General features: G+C 44.9%; 1 protein-coding gene and 1 long non-coding RNA gene across 2 annotated transcripts; one reads left to right on the top strand and one right to left on the bottom strand.

Moving 5' to 3' along the window:
• Window positions 1-19,094: 19,094 nt before the first annotated feature.
• Window positions 19,095-21,090, bottom strand: LOC106600766 (ferritin, middle subunit-like). The gene is made up of 4 exons (XM_014192383.2): window positions 20,759-21,090; window positions 20,304-20,450; window positions 19,939-20,064; window positions 19,095-19,461 (listed from the first exon to the last, which is right to left on the bottom strand). Exons 1-4 carry the CDS (start codon window positions 20,858-20,860, stop codon window positions 19,306-19,308), a joined length of 531 nt encoding a protein of 176 aa, XP_014047858.1. The 5' UTR covers window positions 20,861-21,090; the 3' UTR covers window positions 19,095-19,305.
• A 93-nt stretch (window positions 21,091-21,183) lies between these two features.
• Window positions 21,184-22,147, top strand: LOC106600769 (uncharacterized). The gene is made up of 2 exons (XR_001327896.2): window positions 21,184-21,317; window positions 21,852-22,147. It is a non-coding gene; the product is annotated as an uncharacterized lncRNA (long non-coding RNA).

The following is a 22,147-nucleotide window of genomic DNA, read 5'->3' as shown; positions in this document are numbered from 1 at the left end:
ATGGTTTGCTTTTGCCGTAAAGCCTTTTTGAAATCTGACATGGTGGCTAGAATAATTTAATTTGAATTTTGCGCTCTGCAATTTCACCGGATGTTGTCCGCTCGCGGAACGTCTAGCCATAACAGGTTTTTAAGGAGCCACCTCCTCAAGCAGACAGTGGTAAACGGCCTGAGTGAACTATCTTCATTTATCCACCATCTTTGGTCTCATTGTAGTTCTGTTCTGTTATCACAGTGACAATGGTGGCAGGAAGTGGGGTTTCGTGACTGCAGAAACAGACATGAGGGGTGATGAATGGATGAAGACCAGCTGATACCAGATTAGAAGAAAAGGAAAAAGGAGAGAACAGCAGGAACATATACTATACTATTTAAGTTACTATGTAATTTACACATATTGTGCTAAGGCATTTTTAAACAAATAGCTGTGAATGGTTGTTTCTGGTCAATTGAAGGGAAAATACAACAACTTTCCTGAAAAAGTTGTCAATGTAGTCAATCAGAACTCAAATACCAATATTTTTCTGTATTACTTTAAACTGTTGCTCTAACTATAAGGGTTCAGAAAGTCACCACCAATGTCAAAACCCATTATTATATTTATGTTCCCTTCACCATGTATGGGTAGTACATGGTCTTGAAATTACTAATTTCTTCATATACACTGCTAAAAAAAATAACACAAATGTAACTCCTAGTCAATCACACTTCTGTGAAATCAAACTGTCCACTTAGGAAGCAACACTGATTGACAATAAATTTCACATGCTGTTGTGCAAGTGGAATAGACAACAGGTGGAAGTTATAGGCAATTAGCAAGACACCCCCAATAAAGGAGTGGTTCTGCAGGTGGGGACCACAGACCACTTCTCAGTTCCTATGCTTCCTGGCTGATGTTTAGGTCACTTGTGAATGCTGGCGGTGCTTTCACTCTAGTGGTAGCATGAGACGGAGTCTACAACCCACACAAGTGGCTCATGTAGTGCAGCTCATCCAGGATGGCACATCAATACGAGCTGTGGCAAGAAGGTTTGCTGTGTCTGTCAGCGTAGTATCCAGAGCATGGAGGCGCTACCAGGAGACAGGCCAGTACATCAGGAGACGTGGAGGAGGCCGTAGGAGGGCAACAACCCAGCAGCAGGACCGCTACCTCCGCCTTTGTGCAAGGAGGAGCAGGAGAAGCACTGCCAGAGCCCTGCAAAATGACCTCCAGCAGGCCACAAATGTGCATGTGTCTGCTCAAACGATCAGAAACAGACTCCATGAGGGTGGTATGAGGGCCCGACGTCCACAGGTGGGGGTTGTGCTTACAGCCCAACACCATGCAGGACGTTTGGCATTTGTCAGAGAACACCAAGATTGGCAAATTCGCCACTGGCGCCCTGTGCTCTTCACAGATGAAAGCAGGTTCACTCTGAGCACGTGACAGACATGACAGAGTCTGGAGACGCCGTGGAGAACGTTCTGCTGCCTGCAACATCCTCCAGCATGACCGATTTGGCGGTGGGTCAGTCATGGTGTGGGGTGGCATTTCTTTGGGGGGCCGCACAGCCCTCCATGTGCTTGCCAGAGGTAGCCTGACTGCCATTAGGTACCGAGATGTGATCCTCAGACCCCTTGTGAGACCATATGCTGGTGCGGTTGGCCCTGGGTTCCTCCTAATGCAAGACAATGCTAGACCTCATGTGGCTGGAGTGTGTCAGCAGTTCCTGCAAGAGGAAGGCATTGATGTTATGGACTGGCCCCCTCGTTCCCCAGACCTGAATCCAATTGAGCACATCTGGGACATCATGTCTCGCTCCATCCACCAACGCCACGTTGCACCACAGACTGTCCAGGAGTTGGCGGATGCTTTAGTCCAGGTCTGGGAGGAGATCCCTCAGGAGACCATCCGCCACCTCATCAGGAGCATGCCCAGGCGTTGTAGGGAGGTCATACAGGCACGTGGAGGCCACACACACTACTGAGCCTCATTTTGACTTGTTTTAAGGACATTACATCAAAGTTGGATCAGCCTGTAGTGTGGTTTTCCACTTTAATTTTGAGTGTGACTCCAAATCCAGACCTCCATGGGTTGATAAATTAGATTTCCATTGATTATTTTTGTGTGATTTTGTTGTCAGCACATTCAACTATGTAAAGAAAAAAATATTTAATAAGATTATTTCTTTCATTCAGATCTAGGCTGTGTTGTTTAAGGGGTCCCTTTATTTTTTTGAGCAGTATATATTAGTATTTTCTCTCTCTTCGTTGAGATATCAAGTTATGAATGAGAGGGGGGTGACAGAAAGGTAGAGGAATTTTCAACATGTGCCTGATTTAGTCTGTAAAACCAACATGTTTCAAGCAGACCACCATAGTCCCTGTGCCCAAGAACACAAAGGCAACCTGCCTAAATGACTACAGACCCATAGCACTCAGGTCCATAGCCATGAAGTCCTTTGAAAGGCTGGTAATTGCTCACATCAACACCATTATCCCAGAAACCCTATACCCACTCCAATTTGCATACCGCCCAAACAGATCCACAGATGATGCAATTTCCATTGCACTCCACACTGCCCTTTCCCACCTGGACAAAAGGAACACTTACGTGAGAATGCTATTCATTGACTACAGCTCAGCGTTCAACACCATAATTCCCTCAAAACTCATCACTAAGCTAAGGATCCTGGGACTAAACACCTCATTACTACTAGACCAGACTATGGCACAAAATTAATAATGTCTAATTCTCAATTAACTTAAAAGGAGTCGAGGCACTCAAAGACAAGAAACTGCTGACATGATTACACAATTTAATTGCAGTATCAATTCATTAAAAGTATACATACATACATGGTTGTAAAGGAAATCATGTCCAGTCCTAATAAGCTGATGATTCTATCATGAATCAAATTTAACAAGTATCTACCTGAAAACAGAGGCTGATTACTTTGTTGTAGTGAAAGTGAACTGGGATAGAAATACATTATCAATCCAATTAAAGTGAGTGTCGTGATGCCAACTTTGGACCAACTACATTGAGTGTAAAGGCTTGGATAGGCCTATGGCTCAGAATATGGAATAGAATGTGAATGGTGGGCTACTCTCTCAAGTATTAATTCAAATATGCAGTAGCCTATAGGTTGTGGGCAGAAGCCGAAAAACGTGAAGTTGATCGATCCCCATCGAGGGAGGAGCAGATTTTTATATTTGACAGTAAAACATTCTTATAATAACTATAAAATGTGTTGGCACCTTCAATTCTTCTGTGTTCTGCCCCCCCCCCCCGCCCCCCAAAAGATATAATTTGTAGATAATTGGCCCTCTTTCTGGGACTCACCCACAAACAGGACCAAGCCTGGCCTGTTGAGGAGTGACGGACTCCATCCTAGCTGGAGGGGTGCTCTCATCTTATCTACGAACATAGACAGGGCTCTAACTCCTCTAGCTCCACAATGAAATAGGGTGCAGGCCAGGCAGCAGGCTGTTAGCCAGCCTGCTAGCTTAGTGGAGTCTGCCACTAGCACAGTCAGTGTAGTCAGCTCAGCTTTCCCCATTGAGACCGTGTCTGTGCCTCGATCTAGGTTGGGCAAAATTAAAGATGGCGGTGTTCGCTTTAGCAATCTCACTAGTATAAAAACCTCCTCCATTCCTGCCATTATTGAAAGAGATCGTGATACCTCACATCTCAAAATTGGGTTGCTTAATGTTAGATCCCTCACTTCCAAGGCAGTTATAGTCAATGAACTAATCACTGATCATAATCTTGATGTGATTGGCCTGACTGAAACATGGCTTAAGCCTGATGAATTTACTGTGTTAAATGAGGCCTCACCCCCTGGTTACACTAGTGACCATACCCCCCGTGCACCCGGCAAAGGCGGAGGTGTTGCTAACATTTATGATAGCAAATTTCAATTTACAAAAAAAACAAAACAATGACGTTTTCGTCTTTTGCGCTTCTAGTCATGAAATCTATGCAGCCTACTCAATCACTTTTTATAGCTACTGTTTACAGGCCTCCTGGGCCATATGCAGCGTTCCTCACTGAGTTCCCTGAATTCCTATCGGATCTTGTAGTCATAGCAGATAATATTCTAATTTTTGGTGACTTTAACATTCACATGGAAAAGTCCACAGACCCACTCCAAAAGGCTTTCGGAGCCATCATCGACTCAGTGGGTTTTGTCCAACATGTCTCTGGACCTACTCACTGCCACAGTCATACTCTGGACCTAGTTTTGTCCCATGGAATAAATGTTGTGGATCTTAATGTTTTTCCTCATAATCCTGGATTATCGGACCACCATTTTATTGCATTTGCAATTGCATCAAATAATCTGCTCAGACCCCAACCTAGGAGCATTAAAAGTCGTGCTATAAATTCTCAGACAACCCAAAGATTCCTTGATGCCCTTCCAGACTCCCTCTGCCTACCCAAGGACGTCAGAGGACAAAAATCAGTTAACCACCTAACCGAGGAACTCAATTTAACCTTGCGCAATACCCTAGATGCAGTTGCACCCCTAAAAACGAAAAACATCTGTCATAAGAAACTAGCTCCCTGGTATACAGAAAATACATGAGCTCTGAAGCAAGCTTCCAGAAAATTGGAACAGAAATGGCGCCACACCAAACTGGAAGTCTTCCGACTAGCTTGGAAAGACAGTACCGTGCAGTATCGAAGAGCCCTCACTGCTGCTCGATCATCCTATTTTTCCAACTTAATTGAGGAAAATAAGAACAATCCGAAATGTCTTTTTGATGCTGTCGCAAAGCTAACTAAAAAGCAGCATTCGCAAATGGAGGATGGCTTTCACTTCAGCAGTAATACATTTATGAACTTCTTTGAGGAAAAGATCATGATCATTAGAAAACAAATTACGGACTCCTCTTTAAATCTGCGTATTCCTCCAAAGCTCCATTGTCCTGAGTCTGCACAACTCTGCCAGGACCTAGGATCAAGGGAGATACTAAAGTGTTTTAGTACTATATCTCTTGACACAATGATGAAAATAATCATGGCCTCTAAACCCTCAAGCTGCATACTGGACCCTATTCCAACTAAACTACTGAAAGAGCTGCTTCCTGTGCTCGGCCCTCCTATGTTGAACATAATAAACGGCTCGCTATCCACCGGATGTGTACCAAGCTCACTAAAAGTGGCAGTTTTATTACTGCCTCTCTTGAAAAAGCCGAATCTTGACCCAGAAATTATAAAAAACTATCGGCCTATATCGAATCTTCCATTCCTCTCCAAAATTTTAGAAAAAGCTGTTGCGCAGCAACTCACTGCCTTCCTGAAGACAAACAATGTATACGAAACGCTTCAGTCTGGTTTTAGACCCCATCATAGCACTGAGACTGCACTTGTGAAGGTGGTAAATGACCTTTTAATGACGTCAGACCGAGGCTCTGCATCTGTCCTCGTGCTCCTAGATCTTAGTGCTGCTTTTGATACCATCGACCACCACATTCTTTTGGAGAGATTGGAAACCCAAATTGGTCTACATGGACAAGTTCTGGCCTGGTTTAGTGAAGCCCCAAAACTGCCCTCGCTAGAAGCCTGTGTTTCAGACATAAAGAAGTGGATGGCTGCAAACGTTCTACTTTTAAACTCGGAAAAAACAGAGATGCTTGTTCTAGGTCCAAAGAAACAAAGAGATCCTCTGTTGAATCTGACAATTAATCTGGATGGTTGAACAGTCGTCTCAAATAAAACTGTGAAGGACCTCGGCGTTACTCTGGACCCTGATCTCTCTTTTGAAGAACATATCAAGACTGTTTCAAGGACAGCTTTTTTCCATCTACGTAACATTGCAAAAATCAGAAACTTTCTGTCCAAAAATGATGCAGAAAAATTAATCCATGCTTTTGTTACTTCTAGGCTGGACTACTGCAATGCTCTACTTTCCGGCTACCCGGATAAAGCACTAAACAAACTTCAGTTAGTGCTAAATACGGCTGCTAGAATCCTGACTAGAACCAAAAAATGTGATCATATTACTCCAGTGCTAGCCTCCCTACACTGGCTTCTTGTTAAGGCAAGGGCTGATTTCAAGGTTTTACTGCTAACCTACAAAGCATTACATGGGCTTGCTCCTACCTATCTTTCCGATTTGGTCCTGCCGTACATACCTACACGTACGCTACGGTCACAAGACGCAGGCCTCCTAATTGTCCCTAGAATTTCTAAGCAAACGGGTGGAGGTAGGGCTTTCTCCTATAGAGCTCCATTTTTATGGAATGGTCTGCCTACCCATGTGAGAGACGCAGACTCAGTCTCAACCTTTAAGTCTTTACTGAAGACTTATCTCTTCAGTAGGTCCTATGATTAAGTATAGTCTGGCCCAGGAGTGTGAAGGTGAACGGAAAGGCTGGAGCAACGAACCGCCCTTGCTGTCTCTGCCTTGCCGGTTCCCCTCTCTCCACTGGGATTCTCTGCCTCTAACCCTATTACAGGGGCTGAGTCACTGGCTTACTGGTGTTCTTCCATGCCGTCCATGGGAGGGGTGCGTCACTTGAGTGTGTTGAGTCACTGACGTGGTCTTCCCCCGCCGTCCTTGGGTTGTGCCGTGGCGGAGATCTTTGTGGGCTATACTCGGCCTTGTCTTAGGACGGTAAGTTGGTGGTTGGAGACATCCCTCTAGTGGTGTGGAGGCTGTGCTTTGGCAAAGTGGGTGGGGTTATATCCTGCCTGTTTGGCCCTTTCCGGGGGTATCATCGGATGGGGCCACAGTGTCTTCTGATCCCTCCTGTCTCAGCCTCCAGTATTTATGCTGCAGTAGTTTATGTGTCGGGGGGCTAGGGTCAGTCTGTTACATCTGGAGTATTTCTCTTGTCTTATCCGGTGTCCTGTGTGAATTTAAATATGCTCTCTCTAATTCTCTCTTTCTCTCTTTCTTTCTTTCTCTCGGAGGACCTGAGCCCTAGGACCATGCCTCAGGACTACCTGGCATGATGACTCCTTGCTGTCCCAGTCCACCTGGCCATGCTGCTGCTCCAGTTTCAACTGTTCTGCCTGCGGCTATGGAACCCTGACCTGTTCACCGGACGTGCTTGTTGCACCCTCGACAACTACTATGATTATTATTATTTGACCATTTATGAACATTTTAACACCATGACCATGTTTTGTTATAATATCCACCTGGCACAGCCAGAAGAGGACTGGCCACCTCTCATAGCCTGGTTTCTTCCTAGGTTTTTGGCCTTTCTAGGGAGTTTTTCCTAGGGAGTTTTTCCTAGCCACCGTGCTTCTTTCACATGCATTGCTTGCTGTTTGGGGTTTTAGGCTGGGTTTCTGTACAGCACTTTGAGATATCAGCTGATGTACGAAGGGCTATATAAATAAATATGATTTGATTTGCACATTTTCTCATAAAAATAACAGTTTAACACTGCTTCTATCTAGGATGTAAACACAGTCTCAAATGAGGTCTGAAAACTCAAACTGCTTGCTGTATGTGTTTGATGAACTCCCAAAGACTGAAATAAGATCAACATCTGTTTTTGAGTGCACTTGAAATATTCAGCATGCAATACAAATTGTCCTATGAAGAGGTAACTCCGTTCACCATTTAGCCATTTTTTTTTTTTAAGCTATCCGATGTTAGTTTGACTAGCCTAGCCTGCTACTGTAAATGTCAATTTGCCTGCTCATGAGGCTTGTGTTTCATTATCTATCTTTCAGTGACATTTTTGTTGCTGTCATGTTTTGACCTGATTTATGTCTCTTTTCAAGTAACAAGCTGCAGGCTTGAAGATACATTCAATCATATACTTTACGTAGAAAGCCAAGCAAAAGCGTTTAGATAGAAAGATGTGTGTGTCATGTATGCTAGAATGTACGTTTAAGAACGAAGTTGCATATGCAAATTAGCCAACACAGCATATCCTACACATATACTGTAGCATACCTGTCACGATTCCCACCGACGGTGGCGCCCCTCCTGCTCGGGTGGCGCTCGGCGGTCGTCGTCACCGGTCTATTAGCTGCCACCGATTCCCTTTTGCTTTTCCCTTTTTTTATTTTGTGACACCTGTGGTCAATTAGCCATTAGAGGGGCTATTTTTTTAGCTGGCCCGCTCCTGTTCGTGCGGGATTAATGATTGTTTCTTGTGAGACGGCTTGTGTTCGTGTCGACGTTGTTGGACGCCGTATGTATTTTCTCCCCTGTGTGTGGGAACATTTGTTTTTTGTGTGAGTGTATATTAAAAACCCCACTACCCTGTGTTCGCTGCTTCCTGCGCCTCATTCCTCCTCCACAATTACCAAGCCGTAACAGAATCCCGCACCACGATAGAAGGCATGGAATCAGCGGGAGCAGCGGCCACTCCTCTGCCCTCGATGGAGGAACGCGTACTCCACCACACGACAGTCCTCCATCGCATCGGATCGGCAATGGACCAGATGATGGAGAGGATGGACAGATGGGAGAGAAGTGGTATCCTCTCTCCACCTCCACCTCCCCCGATACAGCCATCTTCGCCTCCCGTGACGTCTGGCTCTGGCGCGCTTCGTCTGGCGCTCCCGAGGGAGTACGATGGGGCGGCGGCTGGGTGCCAGGGGTTTTTGCTCCAGCTTGAGCTGTACCTGGCCACCGTCAGACCTGCTCCCACGGGGGAGGAGAGCGTGAGTGCCCTCGTTTCCTGCCTGACGGGCCGAGCTCTGGAGTGGGCTAATGCGGTCTGGAACGGTCCAGACTCGGCGAGGAACCACTACCCGGAGTTCACCCGCCGCTTTCGGGCCGTGTTCGACCACCCTCCGGAAGGAAGAGCGGCGGGTGAACGGCTGTTCCACCTCAGGCAGGAGACGAGGAGTGCCCAGGACTTCGCGCTGGACTTCAGGACCTTGGCTGCTGGGCCCGCTGATTCCATGCCTTCTATCGTGCCGTGCTATCACAGCGCTCGGGTGCGCCATTGAAACTCCGCCCCTGCGCTTTCTTTTCGAAGAAGCTCAGTTCGGCGGAGCGTAACTACGATGTGGGGGACAGGGAGTTGCTAGCAGTGGTTAAAGCTTTGAGGGTGTGGCGGCACTGGCTTGAGGGGGCTAAACACCCCTTTCTCATCTGGACCGACCACCGAAACCTGGAGTACATCCGGGCAGCGAGGAGACTGAATCCACGTCAGGCGAGGTGGGCCATGTTCTTCGCCCGGTTTAGGTTTACCATCTCCTATAGACCGGGTTCCCTAAATACTAAGGCCGACGCACTGTCCCGTCTCTATGACACGGAGGACCGGCCCATCGATCCAACTCCCATCATTCCAGCGTCTAGGCTGGTGGCACCTGTGGTATGGGAGGTGGACGCGGACATCGAGCGGGCATTGGTGTTGGAACCTGCGCCTGCGCAGGTGCCCGTGGGGCGCATGTATGTTCTGCTCGGTGTTCGTGATCGTTTGATTCGGTGGGCGCACACACTACCTACTGCGGGTCATCCTGGTGAGGCGAGGACAGTGGGGAGTCTAAGGTGGAAGTACTGGTGGCCCACCTTAGCTAAGGACGTGAGGTCCTATGTCTCTTCCTGTTCGGTGTGTGCCCAGAGTAAGGCTCCTAGGCATCTACCAAGAGGGAAGTTACAGCCCCTCCCCGTTCCACAACGACCATGGTCGCACCTGTCCATTGACTTCCTGACAGATCTTCCCCCCTCTCAGGGGAACACGGCGATTCTGGTGGTTGTGGATCGGTTCTCTAAGTCCTGCCGTCTCCTCCCATTGCCCGGTCTCCCTACGGCCCTGCAGACTGCGGAGGCCCTATTTACCCACGTCTTCCGGCACTACGGGGTGCCGGAGGACATTGTCTCTGATCGAGGTTCCCAGTTCACATCCAGGGTCTGGAGAGCGTTTATGGAGCGGCTGGGGGTCTCGGTCAGTTTGACCTCCGGTTATCACCCCGAGAGCAATGGGCAGGCGGAGAGGGTGAACCAGGAGGTGGGCAGGTTCCTGAGGTCGTATTGCCAGGACCGGCCAGGGGAGTGGGCGAGGTATATTCCCTGGGCTGAGTTAGCCCAGAACTCACTTCGCCACTCCTCTACTAACATATCACCCTTTCAGTGTGTGTTAGGTTACCAGCCGGTCCTGGCACCATGGCACCGGAGTCAGACCGAGGCTCCTGCGGTGGAGGACTGGGTCCAGCACTCCAAGGAGACCTGGAGAGCTGTCCAGGACTCACTAAAGGAGGCCAGTGCACGGCAGAAGAGGAGTGCTGACCGCCACCGCAGTGAGGCGCCCGTGTTCGCACCGGGAGACAGGGTCTGGCTCTCGACCCGGAACCTGCCCCTCCGCGTGCCCTGCCGGAAGCTGGGGCCGCAGTGTGTGGGGCCCTTCAAAGTCCTGAGGAGGATAAACGAGGTGTGTTATCGGTTGCAACTCCCTTCCTATTACCGTATTAACCCCTCGTTTCATGTGTCTCTCCTCAGGCCGGTGGTAGCTGGTCCCCTTCACGAAGATGAGGTGCCGGAGGTCCCTCCGCCCCCTCTGGACATCGGGGGGTCCCCGGCGTACAGCGTACGGGCCATTCTGGACTCGCGACGCCGGGCAAGGGGCCTACAGTACCTCGTGGACTGGGAGGGGTACGGCCCGGAGGAGAGGTGCTGGGTGCCGGCGGCGGACGTCCTGGACCCATCAAGGTTGAGGGAGTTCCACCACCTCCGTCCGGATCGCCCTGCGCCTCGCCCTCCGGGTCGACCTCGAGGCCGGTGTCAGCGCGCTGCGGGAGCCGCGCGTCAGGAGTGGGGTACTGTCACGATTCCCACCGACGGTGGCGCCCCCTCCTGCTCGGGTGGCACTCGGCGGTCGTCGTCACCGGCCTATTAGCTGCCACCGATTCCCTTTTGCTTTTCCCTTTTTTTATTTTGTGACACCTGTGGTCAATTAGCCATTAGAGGGGCTATTTAGTTTAGCTGGCCCGCTCCTGTTCGTGCGGGATTAATGATTGTTTCTTGTGAGACGGCTTGTGTTCGTGTCGACGTTGTTGGACGCCGTATGTATTTTCTCCCCTGTGTTTGGGAACATTTGTTTTTTTGTGTGAGTGTATATTAAAAACACCACTACCCTGTGTTCGCTGCTTCCTGCGCCTCATTCCTCCTCCACAATTACCAAGCCGTAACAATACCTTGCAATACAATGTTCTCTAAAAAACAACTGGGGAAAATGTATAAAATTTGGTCTGCAATAAGAGAACCACAGTTTGATTTCTAAACCAGATGAGTTCTCAAGTGTCAGCAGTTGCCCAATACCATGATGGGTAGGCATGCGTAATATTGGAGGCATTGGAGAATGATAATGAATCTGCAGGATTATAGAAAAAGTGGTTGAGTTTGAGTTTGAGCAAAACCTGCAAAGAAAAGGCAACAGACAAATGCACAAACACTAGGGATAACTCAGAAAGATATATTTATTTACTATCATCTGTGTTTTCTCTGGTATTTCTAGAACCACCTGCAACTGGAAACGGACGTTTAAGATAACTGGTTTCCAGAATTGGGAACCAAGAGAGTACAGCCAATACCAGGTTAGTTGTAGAATCTATTGCAGTGTTTTGATTAGGCAAACCTGTAATGTCCAGAAATGCTGGATAACAACAATCTTTGGTTATATCATATCTAGTGTAGCTACAATCTATGGATTTTTTTGCCATGGGCAGAGAGGAAGAATTCACTATATTAGAGCTCAGGGACTCTGAAAAGATGGGACAATCAACTTTTTTTCTACAAATATTTCTCTTAATATTAACAAAATGTGAAGTTTATATTTTGACAGACCAAAGTATCAGCTATTAACACCATGTAAAGGAACAAACTATTTGTTCATTAAATGCAACTAAGTGGATTTATGTCAACTCCGTCAGACACCATAAAAGGCGTTACATTTGTACAATTATAGTCAAACAAGTGTTTAAAGGCCTTGATTGTTTAATGCTAACATTAGATCATTCATAAATGTGTAATACAAATCTCCAAACATATTTTTGTTTTGTTCTATAGCTATATTAAATGCTTTAGGGCTAATTTAGTTAGCAATCTGGCATGGTTTTCTAGATTTTGAAGATAAAATATTAATTATGAAGCTTACATTATCCCTTAGGTCTAGCACAGCAAATACATTAATTGTTGAAGCATATGTTGCAGAACAGTGATTACAATATTTATTCAGAATATTGACAACAACAAAACAATCTATCTTATTATGGGGGTTAGTTCCTCTGTAGAGATGGGAGAACCTTCCAGAAGGACAACCATCTCTGCAGCTCCAATCAGGCCTTTATGGTAGAGTGGCCAGACAGAAGCCACTTCTCAGTAAAAGGCACATGACAGCCCATTTGGAGTTTGCCAAAAGGCACCTAAAGGACTCTTAGTATAAGAGCACAGGGCGAGTCCCAGATGCAGACACGGGAGGCAGTTGGTTTGAGTCTCTGATATTTATTAGTATCCAAGGGGCAGGCAAGAGAATGGTCGTGGACAGGCAAAAAGATCATAACAAGGTCAGAGTCCAGGAGGTACAGAGTGGCAGGCAGGCTCGAGGTCAGGTCAGGTCAGGCAGGTTCAGAGTCAGGGCAGGCAAGGGTCAAAACCAGGAGGACTGGCAAAAGAGAGATAAGAAAAGAAGGGGCACGGGAAAAACACGCTGGTTGACTTGACATTACGAACTGGCACAGAGAGACAGGAAACACAGGGATAAATACACTGGAGAAAATTATTGACACCTGGAGGGGGTGGAGATAATCAGAAGAACAGGTGAAACAGATCAAGGCGTGACACTTAGACCATGAGAAATAAGATTCTCTGGTCTGATGAAACCAAGACTGATCTCTTTGGCCTGAATGCAGGGTGTCACGTCTGGAGGAAACCTGGCACCATCCCTACGGTGAATCATGGTGATGGCAGCATCATGCTGTGGGAATGTTTTTCAGCGGCAGGGACTGGGAGACTACTAAGGATCGAGGGAAAGATGAACAAAGAAAAGTACAGAAGGATCCTTGATGAAAACCTGCTCCAGAGCATTCAGGACCTCAGACTGGGGGCGAAGGTGCACCTTCCAACAGGACAACGACCCTAAGCACACAGCCAAGACAACGCAGGAGTGGCTTCGGGACAAGTTTCTGAATGTCCTTGAGTGGCCCAGCCAGAGCCCGGACATGAACCCGATCGAACATCTCTGGAGATAACTGAAAATAGCTGTGTAGCAACGCTCCCCATCCAACCTGACAGAGCTTGAGAGGATCTGCAGAGAAGAATGGGAGAAACACCCCAAATACAGGTGTGCCAAGCTTGTAGTGTCATACCCAAGAACACTCCATGCTGTAATCACTGCCAAAGGTTCTTCAACAAAGTTCTGAGTAAAGGGTCTGAATACTTATGTAAATGTGATATTTCCGTATTTATTTATTTTCATATAGATTTGCAAAAATGTCTGAAAACCTGTTTTTGCTGTGCCATTATGGGGTATTGTGTGTATACTGATGAGGGGGAAAAAACAATTAAGCAGTTTTAGAATAAGGCTTTAAAGTCACAAAATGTGTAAAAAGTCAAGGGGTTTGAATACTTTCTGAATGCACTGTATATGGCCATTAAGACCAGATGGTTCTTTAAGATGTTCAGACGTTCATAGGTGACCAGCAGGTGCAATTAATAATCACAGTGGTTATAGAGGACGCAACAGGTCAGCACCTCAGGAGTAAATGTCAGTTGGCTTGTCATAGCTGAGCATTCAAAGGTTGAGAGGTCGATAGAGACAGAGGAGAAACGAAACAACAGGTCCCGGGATAAGGTAACATGTCAGGTGAACAGGACATAGCTGCAGGCAGAACAGCAGAAACTGGAGCAGAAGCACAACCAGGTGGACTGGGGAGTCTTCAGGCCAGGTAGTTCTGAGGCATGGTCATAGGGCTCAGGTCCTCTGGGGGATTGGAGCATACAGATAAGACAGGATAATTACACAAGCACCCCCGCACATAGACTATTGCAGCATATACAGTGAGGGAAAAAAGTGATTGATCCCCTGCTGATTTTGTATGTTTGCCCACTGACAAAGAAATGATCAGTCTATAATTTTAATGGTAGGTTTATTTGAACAGTGAGAGACAGAATAACAACAACAAAAAATCCAGAAAAACGCATGTCAACAATGTTATAAAATGATTTGCACTTTAATGAGGGAAATAAGTATTTGACCCCTCTGCAAAACATTACTTAGTACTTGGTGGCAAAACCATTGTTGGCAATCACAGAGGTCAGACGTTTCTTGTAGTTGGCCACCAGGTTTGCACACGTCTCAGGAGGGATTTTGCCCCACTCCTCTTTGCAGATCTTCTCCAAGTCATTAAGGTTTCGAGGCTGACGTTTGGCAACTCGAACCTTCAGCTCCCTCCACAAATTTTCTATGGGATTAAGGTCTGGAGACTGGCTCGGCCACTCCAGGACCTTAATGTGCTTCTTCTTGAGCCTCTCCTTTGTTGCCTTGGCCGTGTGTTTTGGGTCATTGTCATGCTGGTATAACCATCCACGACCCATTTTCAATGCCCTGGCTGAGGGAAGGAGGTTCTCACCCAAAATTTGATGGTACATGGCCCATGTTTTTGGGGTCATAGGCAGCATTCCTCCTCCTCCAAACACGGCGAGTTGAGTTGGTGCCAAAGAGCTCCATTTTGGTCTCATCTGACCACAACACTTTCACCCAATTGTCCTCTGAATCATCATCAGATGTTCATTGGCAAACTTCAGACGGGCATGTATATGTGTTTTCTTGAGCAGGGGGACCTTGCGGGCGCTGCAGGATTTCAGTGCTTCACGCCGTAGTGTGTTACCAATTGTTTTCTTGGTGACTATGGTCCCAGCTGCCTTGAGATCATTGACAAGATCCTCCCGTATAGTTCTTGGCTGATTCCTCACCGTTCTTATGATCATTGCAACTCCACGAGGTGAGATCTTGCATGGAGCCCCAGGCCAAGGGAGATTGACAGTTCTTTTGTGTTTCTTCCATTTGCAAATAATCGCACCAACTGTTGTCACCTTCTCACCAAGCTGCTTGGCGATGGTCTTGTAGCCCATTCCAGCCTTGTATAGGTCTACAATCTTGTCCCTGACATCCTTGGAGAGCTCTTTGATCTTGGCCATGGTGGAGTGTTTGGAATCTGATTGATTGATTGCTTCTGTGGACAGGTGTCTTTTTTATACAGGTAACAAACTGAGATTAGGAGCACTCCCTTTAAGAGTGTGCTCCTAATCTCAGCTCGTTACCTGTATAAAAGACACCTGGGAGCCAGAAATCTTTCTGATTGAGAGGGGGTCAAATACTTATTTCCCTCATTAAAATGCAAATAAATTTATAACATTTTTGACATACGTTTTTCTGGATTTTTTTGTTGTTATTCTGTCTCTCACTGTTCAAATAAACCTATCATTAAAATTATACATATCAATGCATACACACAAACTATCTAGGTCAGATAAGTGAGAGGCGTTGTGCCGTGAGGTGTTGCTTTATCTGTTTTTTGGGTTGAGGTTGGGTTGTTGACTGACCATCATGTCTTAAAGTAATGATGGACTGTCGTTTCTCTGCTTTTTGGGCTGCTCTTGCCATAATATAGACTTGGTCTTTTACCACATAGGGCTATATTCTGTATACCACCCCTACCTTAATGCACAAATGCCAAGAGTGTGCAAAGCTGTAATCAAGGCAAAGGGTGGCTACTTTGAAGAATCTCAAAAATAAAATATATTTTGATTTGTTTAACACTTTTTGGTTAGTACATGATTCCATATGTGTTATTTCATAGTTTTGATGTCTTCACTATTATTCTACAATGTAACATTAAGAAAAACCCTTGAATGAGTAGCTGTGTCCAAACTTTTGACTGGTACTATTTTCTGGAGACAGACAGGGTTGGTCGGGGATAATTTCCTCACTAACAATCACCTCTTTCAGTTGTCGGGTGTTGAGAGCCGCCATGCTCCCACAGATTAATTGTGAATGGACAGAATATGCCAGCTGCTGGAGCAAAATAGACCTGCTATTGTTCCTTGTTAGAAACGTCCCACACCTGAATGTGATGTTGAAAATGATTTGAAAATAAGTCTGTTAATTCATAGATATTTATCAAAATAAAGCCATGTTTCAATGCATGTCACAGGAACCGGAAGTGAGACGTGTAGGCTTACCTTGGTGTGAGGTTTTGATAACCATGTGAATCTCTCTCGGACAAGGTGACTTTTATCAATAGACTCACTGAATAATTGTGTTTGGCACTTTATAAAGATGAAACGATCTCCTGCTGCTAACCGATTCCAAGGTATATTGAAGTTCCTGAAAAGGTTAGTCCAGTAATGTTTGTTGGCATATTATTTTATTTCCACATCTGGTGGTTATTTACAAATGTTTGTCGTGCAAATTCCACTGTCTTTAAAAGGAAAAAGAAACATGTTTGTCCAACCATAACACATGGATGGCTAATGTAGAAAGAATGAATTGATGGATTCTAGCTAACACAACCAGAACTTTCACATATACAGAGACAGGCAGCTATCATGGCATCAGTCTTTTTTGACTAGCTAGTGTATAGTGACACCTACTGATATGAACTGGTAATGCACGTTTGGTTAGAATAGTGCAATAGAATGAATGACATTCAATAAAATCTACTTCATGAAAAGGGGATATTATTTTCAAAGAAAATGTTGATTTAATGATTGAATAATTGGATTTTACAGGAAATCAGTTCCTATAGTGAGCCCTAGTAAACAAACCTCTGGTGGACCAGATGGAGACCAGGACAACAATAGCTTAGTGCTTTTATGACTTGAGCATTAAAAAAAGTGATTACAACGTGTACTGTCTTCATTGTAACTCTGCCTTTCATAAATCTTCTAGAATGAATAATTGTAGAAGAGCATTGTTATTAGATGAACAAATAATAGGTATTATGTCATAAAATGTAAACCTGTCTGTCTATTGCTTAACATTATGCATAGAGAGAAATATATATTTAAAGACATTGTAACTTTTCTTTGCATAACGCTCATCCCTGCTATGGAAGTTAATCAAACACAAGAGTATGTTGTCCATTGAAGTTGTTGTCTCTAGCTCTTTTGGTATCAGATTCAGAATGAGTAAGAGCAAGGTTTGTGGTAGTTTGAAAGAGTTTGATCCACCTTAGGCCAGGAGTATTTCCAATCCACATAACCTTCCTACGAATAGGACCCAGAGTTAAACCTGACCAGGTCATGAGATCAGGAAACACTATACACATCAGCTACCACAGCAGGTGAAATCACTGCAACACTTAAGAGCTGCAGTCAGTTTCAGAATTGGTGGCAATAAATAAGTTAAAGGCATTATATTTGGGAAATAAATGTAAAACACTAAACCCTTGTAATGAATAATGTGGAAATGTAACAAGTTGAGAATAAACTTCTGTCATGGTCAAAACATATTGATACAACAGTAGCTAAGATGGGGATAAGTCTGTCCATGATAAAGCACTGCTCTGCCTTCTTAACACTATCAACAAGGTAGGTTGTACAGTCCCTAGTTTCGTCGCACCTGGACTACTGTCCAGTCGTGTGGTCAGGTGCCACAAAGAGGGACTTAGGAAAATTACAATTGGCCCAGAACTGGGCAGCACGGCTCACCCTTAAATGTACACAGAGAGCTAACGTTAATATTATGAATGTCAATCTCTCATGGCTCAAAGTAGAGATTTACTTAATCACTACTTGTATTTGTGAGAAGTATTGACATGTTGAATGCACCGAGCTGTCAGTTTAAACTACTAGCACACAACTCAGACACCAATGCAAACCCCACAAGACATGCCACCAGGTCTCTTCACAGTCCCCAAGTCCAGAACAGACTATGGGAGGTGCACAGTACTACAGAGAGCCATGACCTGGCTAATATTTCACATCAAGTAACTCATGCAAGCAGTAAAATACGATTTAAAAATAGATAAAAATACACCTTATGGGACAATAGGGACTGTGAAGAGACACATATACACTATAGACACACATACATCGATTTTGTGTTGCAGATATGTGGTAGAGTAGTGGCCTGAGGGCAAACCCTTCATATATTGTGAAATCTGTTTAATGTAATGTTAGTTTTATTGTATAGAACTGCCTTTATTTTGCTGGACCCCATGAAGAGTAACTGCTGAATTGACAGCAGCTAATAGGGATCCATAACAAATACAAATGTTGGTTAAGGAATAAGCAATTTAATCAGATGCCATCTAGTGGCCTTTTTGGGTATGTCAGATTATCACCAAACTCTGCCCCTCTGCATATCCTTTTGACAAGTTAAATATATTTTCAAATAGAATGACAAAGCTGTGAAACGTCACCCCAAATGTTAACCAACTTAGTCAATACCATAAAAATGTACTCTATTTTACCATGTCAATTCTGATTGGTTGGCAGTTGTGAAAATAAAATAGTAGCCATTATAGAAAATGCCACTGCTGATTAGACAACACGTTACACCATTTTCCCATTTAACCAAGTGGTCTATCCACTAGAAACTCATGTAGTATATGGACACATTGTTTATAAATATTTTTGTTTTAAACATTAACTTGCCTGTCAATAACCAAAATGAAAGTCTTCAGTAAATTACCAGTAGCTTTACAACTATATAACAGCTCCAATAAGCCCCTTATGAATCATTACTATGAGTATTCATTTCATAGTTCGCTTCAGGGGAACTATGGGCATTACCACCTGAAATAAACATTAGTAAAGATTTGTCAGTAAGAGCCGTACTTCCCACCAGAGAAATGCGCCATAACAGCTGGCTAATGGGTTTAATTGACCTCTAGGCCATCTAAACTGGTGATGCACAGTGTAAAGGTCTACATCAACTGTAGTTACCAATTTTACTCATATGGACCTAGAGTTGACAGTTGGGCCCTTAATTGACATGGCACTATTACAAGATACAGTGGAGGACACTGGTCAGAGGTAATGTCCTTCATAAATCTCATGTTAAAGATTTACTATTGTTATGACCCCCAGTCACTAGTAGGTGTACAATTGTCAGTATTTATCACTGGGTATTGAGATGCTCAGTAAGACGGAGCAAAGAACCTGAATAGACTGTTACAACATCCATTACTACAGGTCAACACTTTATTTTTATTGTTTTACAAGATGCCTTGCCTCCAAAATACAAGTGTTGTCAACAAAAACACCAATGTTACAGCTGTGTTGCACTGCACCAGTTTAACACTCTCCCCTCCCTATAAATGCAAAGCCAGTAGGATCTATCAGAGAAGCCAGGAGTCCTGGTCTGAGGCTGGATGCCGTAGCCTGGGGATGGAAGTGGTTTAGCTCTGGCCTCCCAGGGTGTGCTTGTCAAACAGGTACTCTGCCATCTTGTTTTTGACAGCATCCATCTTGGTGAGGTTGGTGATGTGGTCACCCAGCTTCTTAATGGCCTCCACCTGTTCGTTCAGGTAATGGGTCTCCAGGAAGTCACACAGCTAAAGAGGGAAAACACAGGTCAGACAAGAGAATAACTACAGACTATTATAGATACAGTAACACACGAGAGCCTGGTGGTAATGACATAAGTGCAGATAATGAGGGGTCTGCAGTTTGTTTTTTTAAATAGGCAAGTCCTTTAATAACAAATAATTATTTACAATGAGATCCTAACGTGGAACAGTGGGTTAACTGCCATGTTCAGGGACAGAACATTTTTACCATGTCAGCTCCGCGATTCAATCCAGCAACATTTATTACTGGCCCAACGCTCTAACCACTAGAAAACCTGCCACCCTTTCTACAAACTTACGTATTAGCTGCATAGTGTGCATCTGTGGACTATTGTGTGCGTGTGAAGCAGGTCACAATCTTGTGTCATTAGTTATCAGAGCTACAACAACCTGATCATCTCCTGGGACAGTACCTGTATTCTATGTGATATATACATGAGATGCAGATCCACCATAACTTACATGGGGGTCAACCTTGTCAGAGGCAATCTTGTGCAGGTCCAGTAGGGCCTGGTTCACATTCTTCTCCAGCTGCAGAGCACACTGCATGGCCTCCAGCCCATTGCCCCACTCATCACGTTCTGGCTTCTACACAGGACAGAGTGAACACAGGAGTGTTAGGGACTACTAGCAGACATTAAGGTTAGGATAAAGTGAACAGATTTACACCCCTCACACTCATTCAGTTCAGTGGTTAGAGGCAGTATGTTCAGGACTACTCCAGGTTCTCTAGATCAACTTAATGCTGTTGACACTCTCCTCCATGGAGTAAAGACAATTCTATCAGCCTACAATCTAACTGGGTTTTTAGATGCTCAGGGGCTCACCTTGATGTCCTGGAGTAAAATGCGTCCACCTCTCTTGTTCTGGAAGGAGAGTAGCTTGTCGGCGTGCTCCCGCTCCTCGTCGCTGTTCTCCTTGAAGAAATGCGCGAAGCCAGGAAGAGCCACATCGTCACGGGAGAAATAGAAAGCCTGGGTGGATAAACATAAAACAGTGTGTTTAGAAGAAATAAAAACATGACAGCATTCTGTTCTTGTTGTGGCAACTAAACTTGATGACAAAGGCATGAATCAGTCTAGTCCGTAGTCTACTTGGTAACCTGACAAGTAACCCGTCAAGGAGTTGTTACGCGCTCTGTCCAAGGTAGGATAGATTCCCGGCTTCATTTGAAAAAAAAATCTAAAATATGAGATTCTTGGCTATTAACTGTCTAGGCCTACAGAAAAGCCATTTAGGCCCAGGCATAGCAACAAAACGGTCATCTTGGTAGAGTCCTTACCATTGAAGTGTAGGTGTAGGAGGCAAACATCTCCATGTTGATCATCCGGTTGATGGCAGCTTCGCAATCGTGGTGATAGTTCTGGCGGATCTGAGACTCCATCTTGGCGGATTTTCTTTTATATCAAAATAAAGTGTAGAAAAATAAAGTTCCTCCGACTATTTTGCTACTATAGTTCAAGTAAGTGTTACGTTATCAATCCGGAATGTTCTATAATGCGGGACGAAGGCAGAGGAGTTCCGTTCAATCACTGTTGAAGCAAGAACTTCTTCATGCGTCTTCTCAGACTTGTGAAGTGGAAGGAGCCTTGTTCCCTCTATTTATTGTTCCGAACGGAACGCGTCAGTGAAATCCACCCTCACAGAGCGTAGCCAATCACCTTTAGAATTTCAATAGGAACTAGGCGGATCATTTGACGACGAGCCCACTCATACACCTCATGACCTAAAGCAATGATTATTTATTATATTAACAAGAAAGACGAGTGACCACTCAAACAATGGAAATACATGTGTTCAACGGATGAAGACAAGCAAGATTGTAACAAATGAGAGGGCAGGTACGTGTGTAAACAACACGCACAACTAAACGGCGTTTTTCTCAAAGTTGCCGGAATACAACGTGCATCAACATATAATATATGTGTCGGCGTTTGGAAAAGCTTTTGGAAAAGCTTAACCATTACGAAATTTCTATTCGATCAAAATCCTTAAGTAATTTGACACTCTGTTAAATACCTCCACACATAAATGGCCTTATCTCACGCGGACAGATTTTGGGCAGAGTAAATGCTCTCGCCTTGACCTCTTCATCTCTGTCTGTTATTTTTTTTAAACTTGTTGTTACGGTCACGACCGGGTCCATCATGTGACTAGCCGCAAAAAGTTATAAACAGTAATACTGTAAATGGTTAACCATTACATAACTCTTTCAATTGAAGTTCTGGAGGGTGACACAGTGTTTTTAGTCTGTACTCTTTCCCCCTCCCCCTCTCTCCCTATTGCTCCCTCCCACTATTATTACCAGGGGCGCAACTTTGGTTTTAGATGTGGGGGGACATATATATTTATATTTTTTGAACCTCCTGAAACAGGCCGCAGTCCGGAACCTCCAGCGACGGCCCGCTTTCCGGACCCTCCAGCGACGGCCCGCAGTCCACAGTCTTCAGCGGCGGCCCACAGTCCAAAACCTCCAGCGGCGGTACATCATGGGCGAGAAACATATTGTTTTTCTTAAAATCAATTATAGTAGTAGCAAGCTATCAAAGTTGACCTCCGGTCCTCAAATGCTCTCCTTCTCAAACTGAACAGAACATAGGCTATAGGCTAGTCTACGTGCAAGATACTGCATTTTTTGGACTCGCCTAATAAAAAAGAATTTTCTGAAGAA

This window comes from Salmo salar, chromosome ssa03, assembly GCF_905237065.1.
Source record: "Salmo salar chromosome ssa03, Ssal_v3.1, whole genome shotgun sequence".
Lineage (NCBI taxonomy): Eukaryota > Metazoa > Chordata > Actinopteri > Salmoniformes > Salmonidae > Salmo > Salmo salar.
Note: the sequence above shows the minus strand (reverse complement) of the source record. Positions and strands in the feature narration are given on the sequence as shown.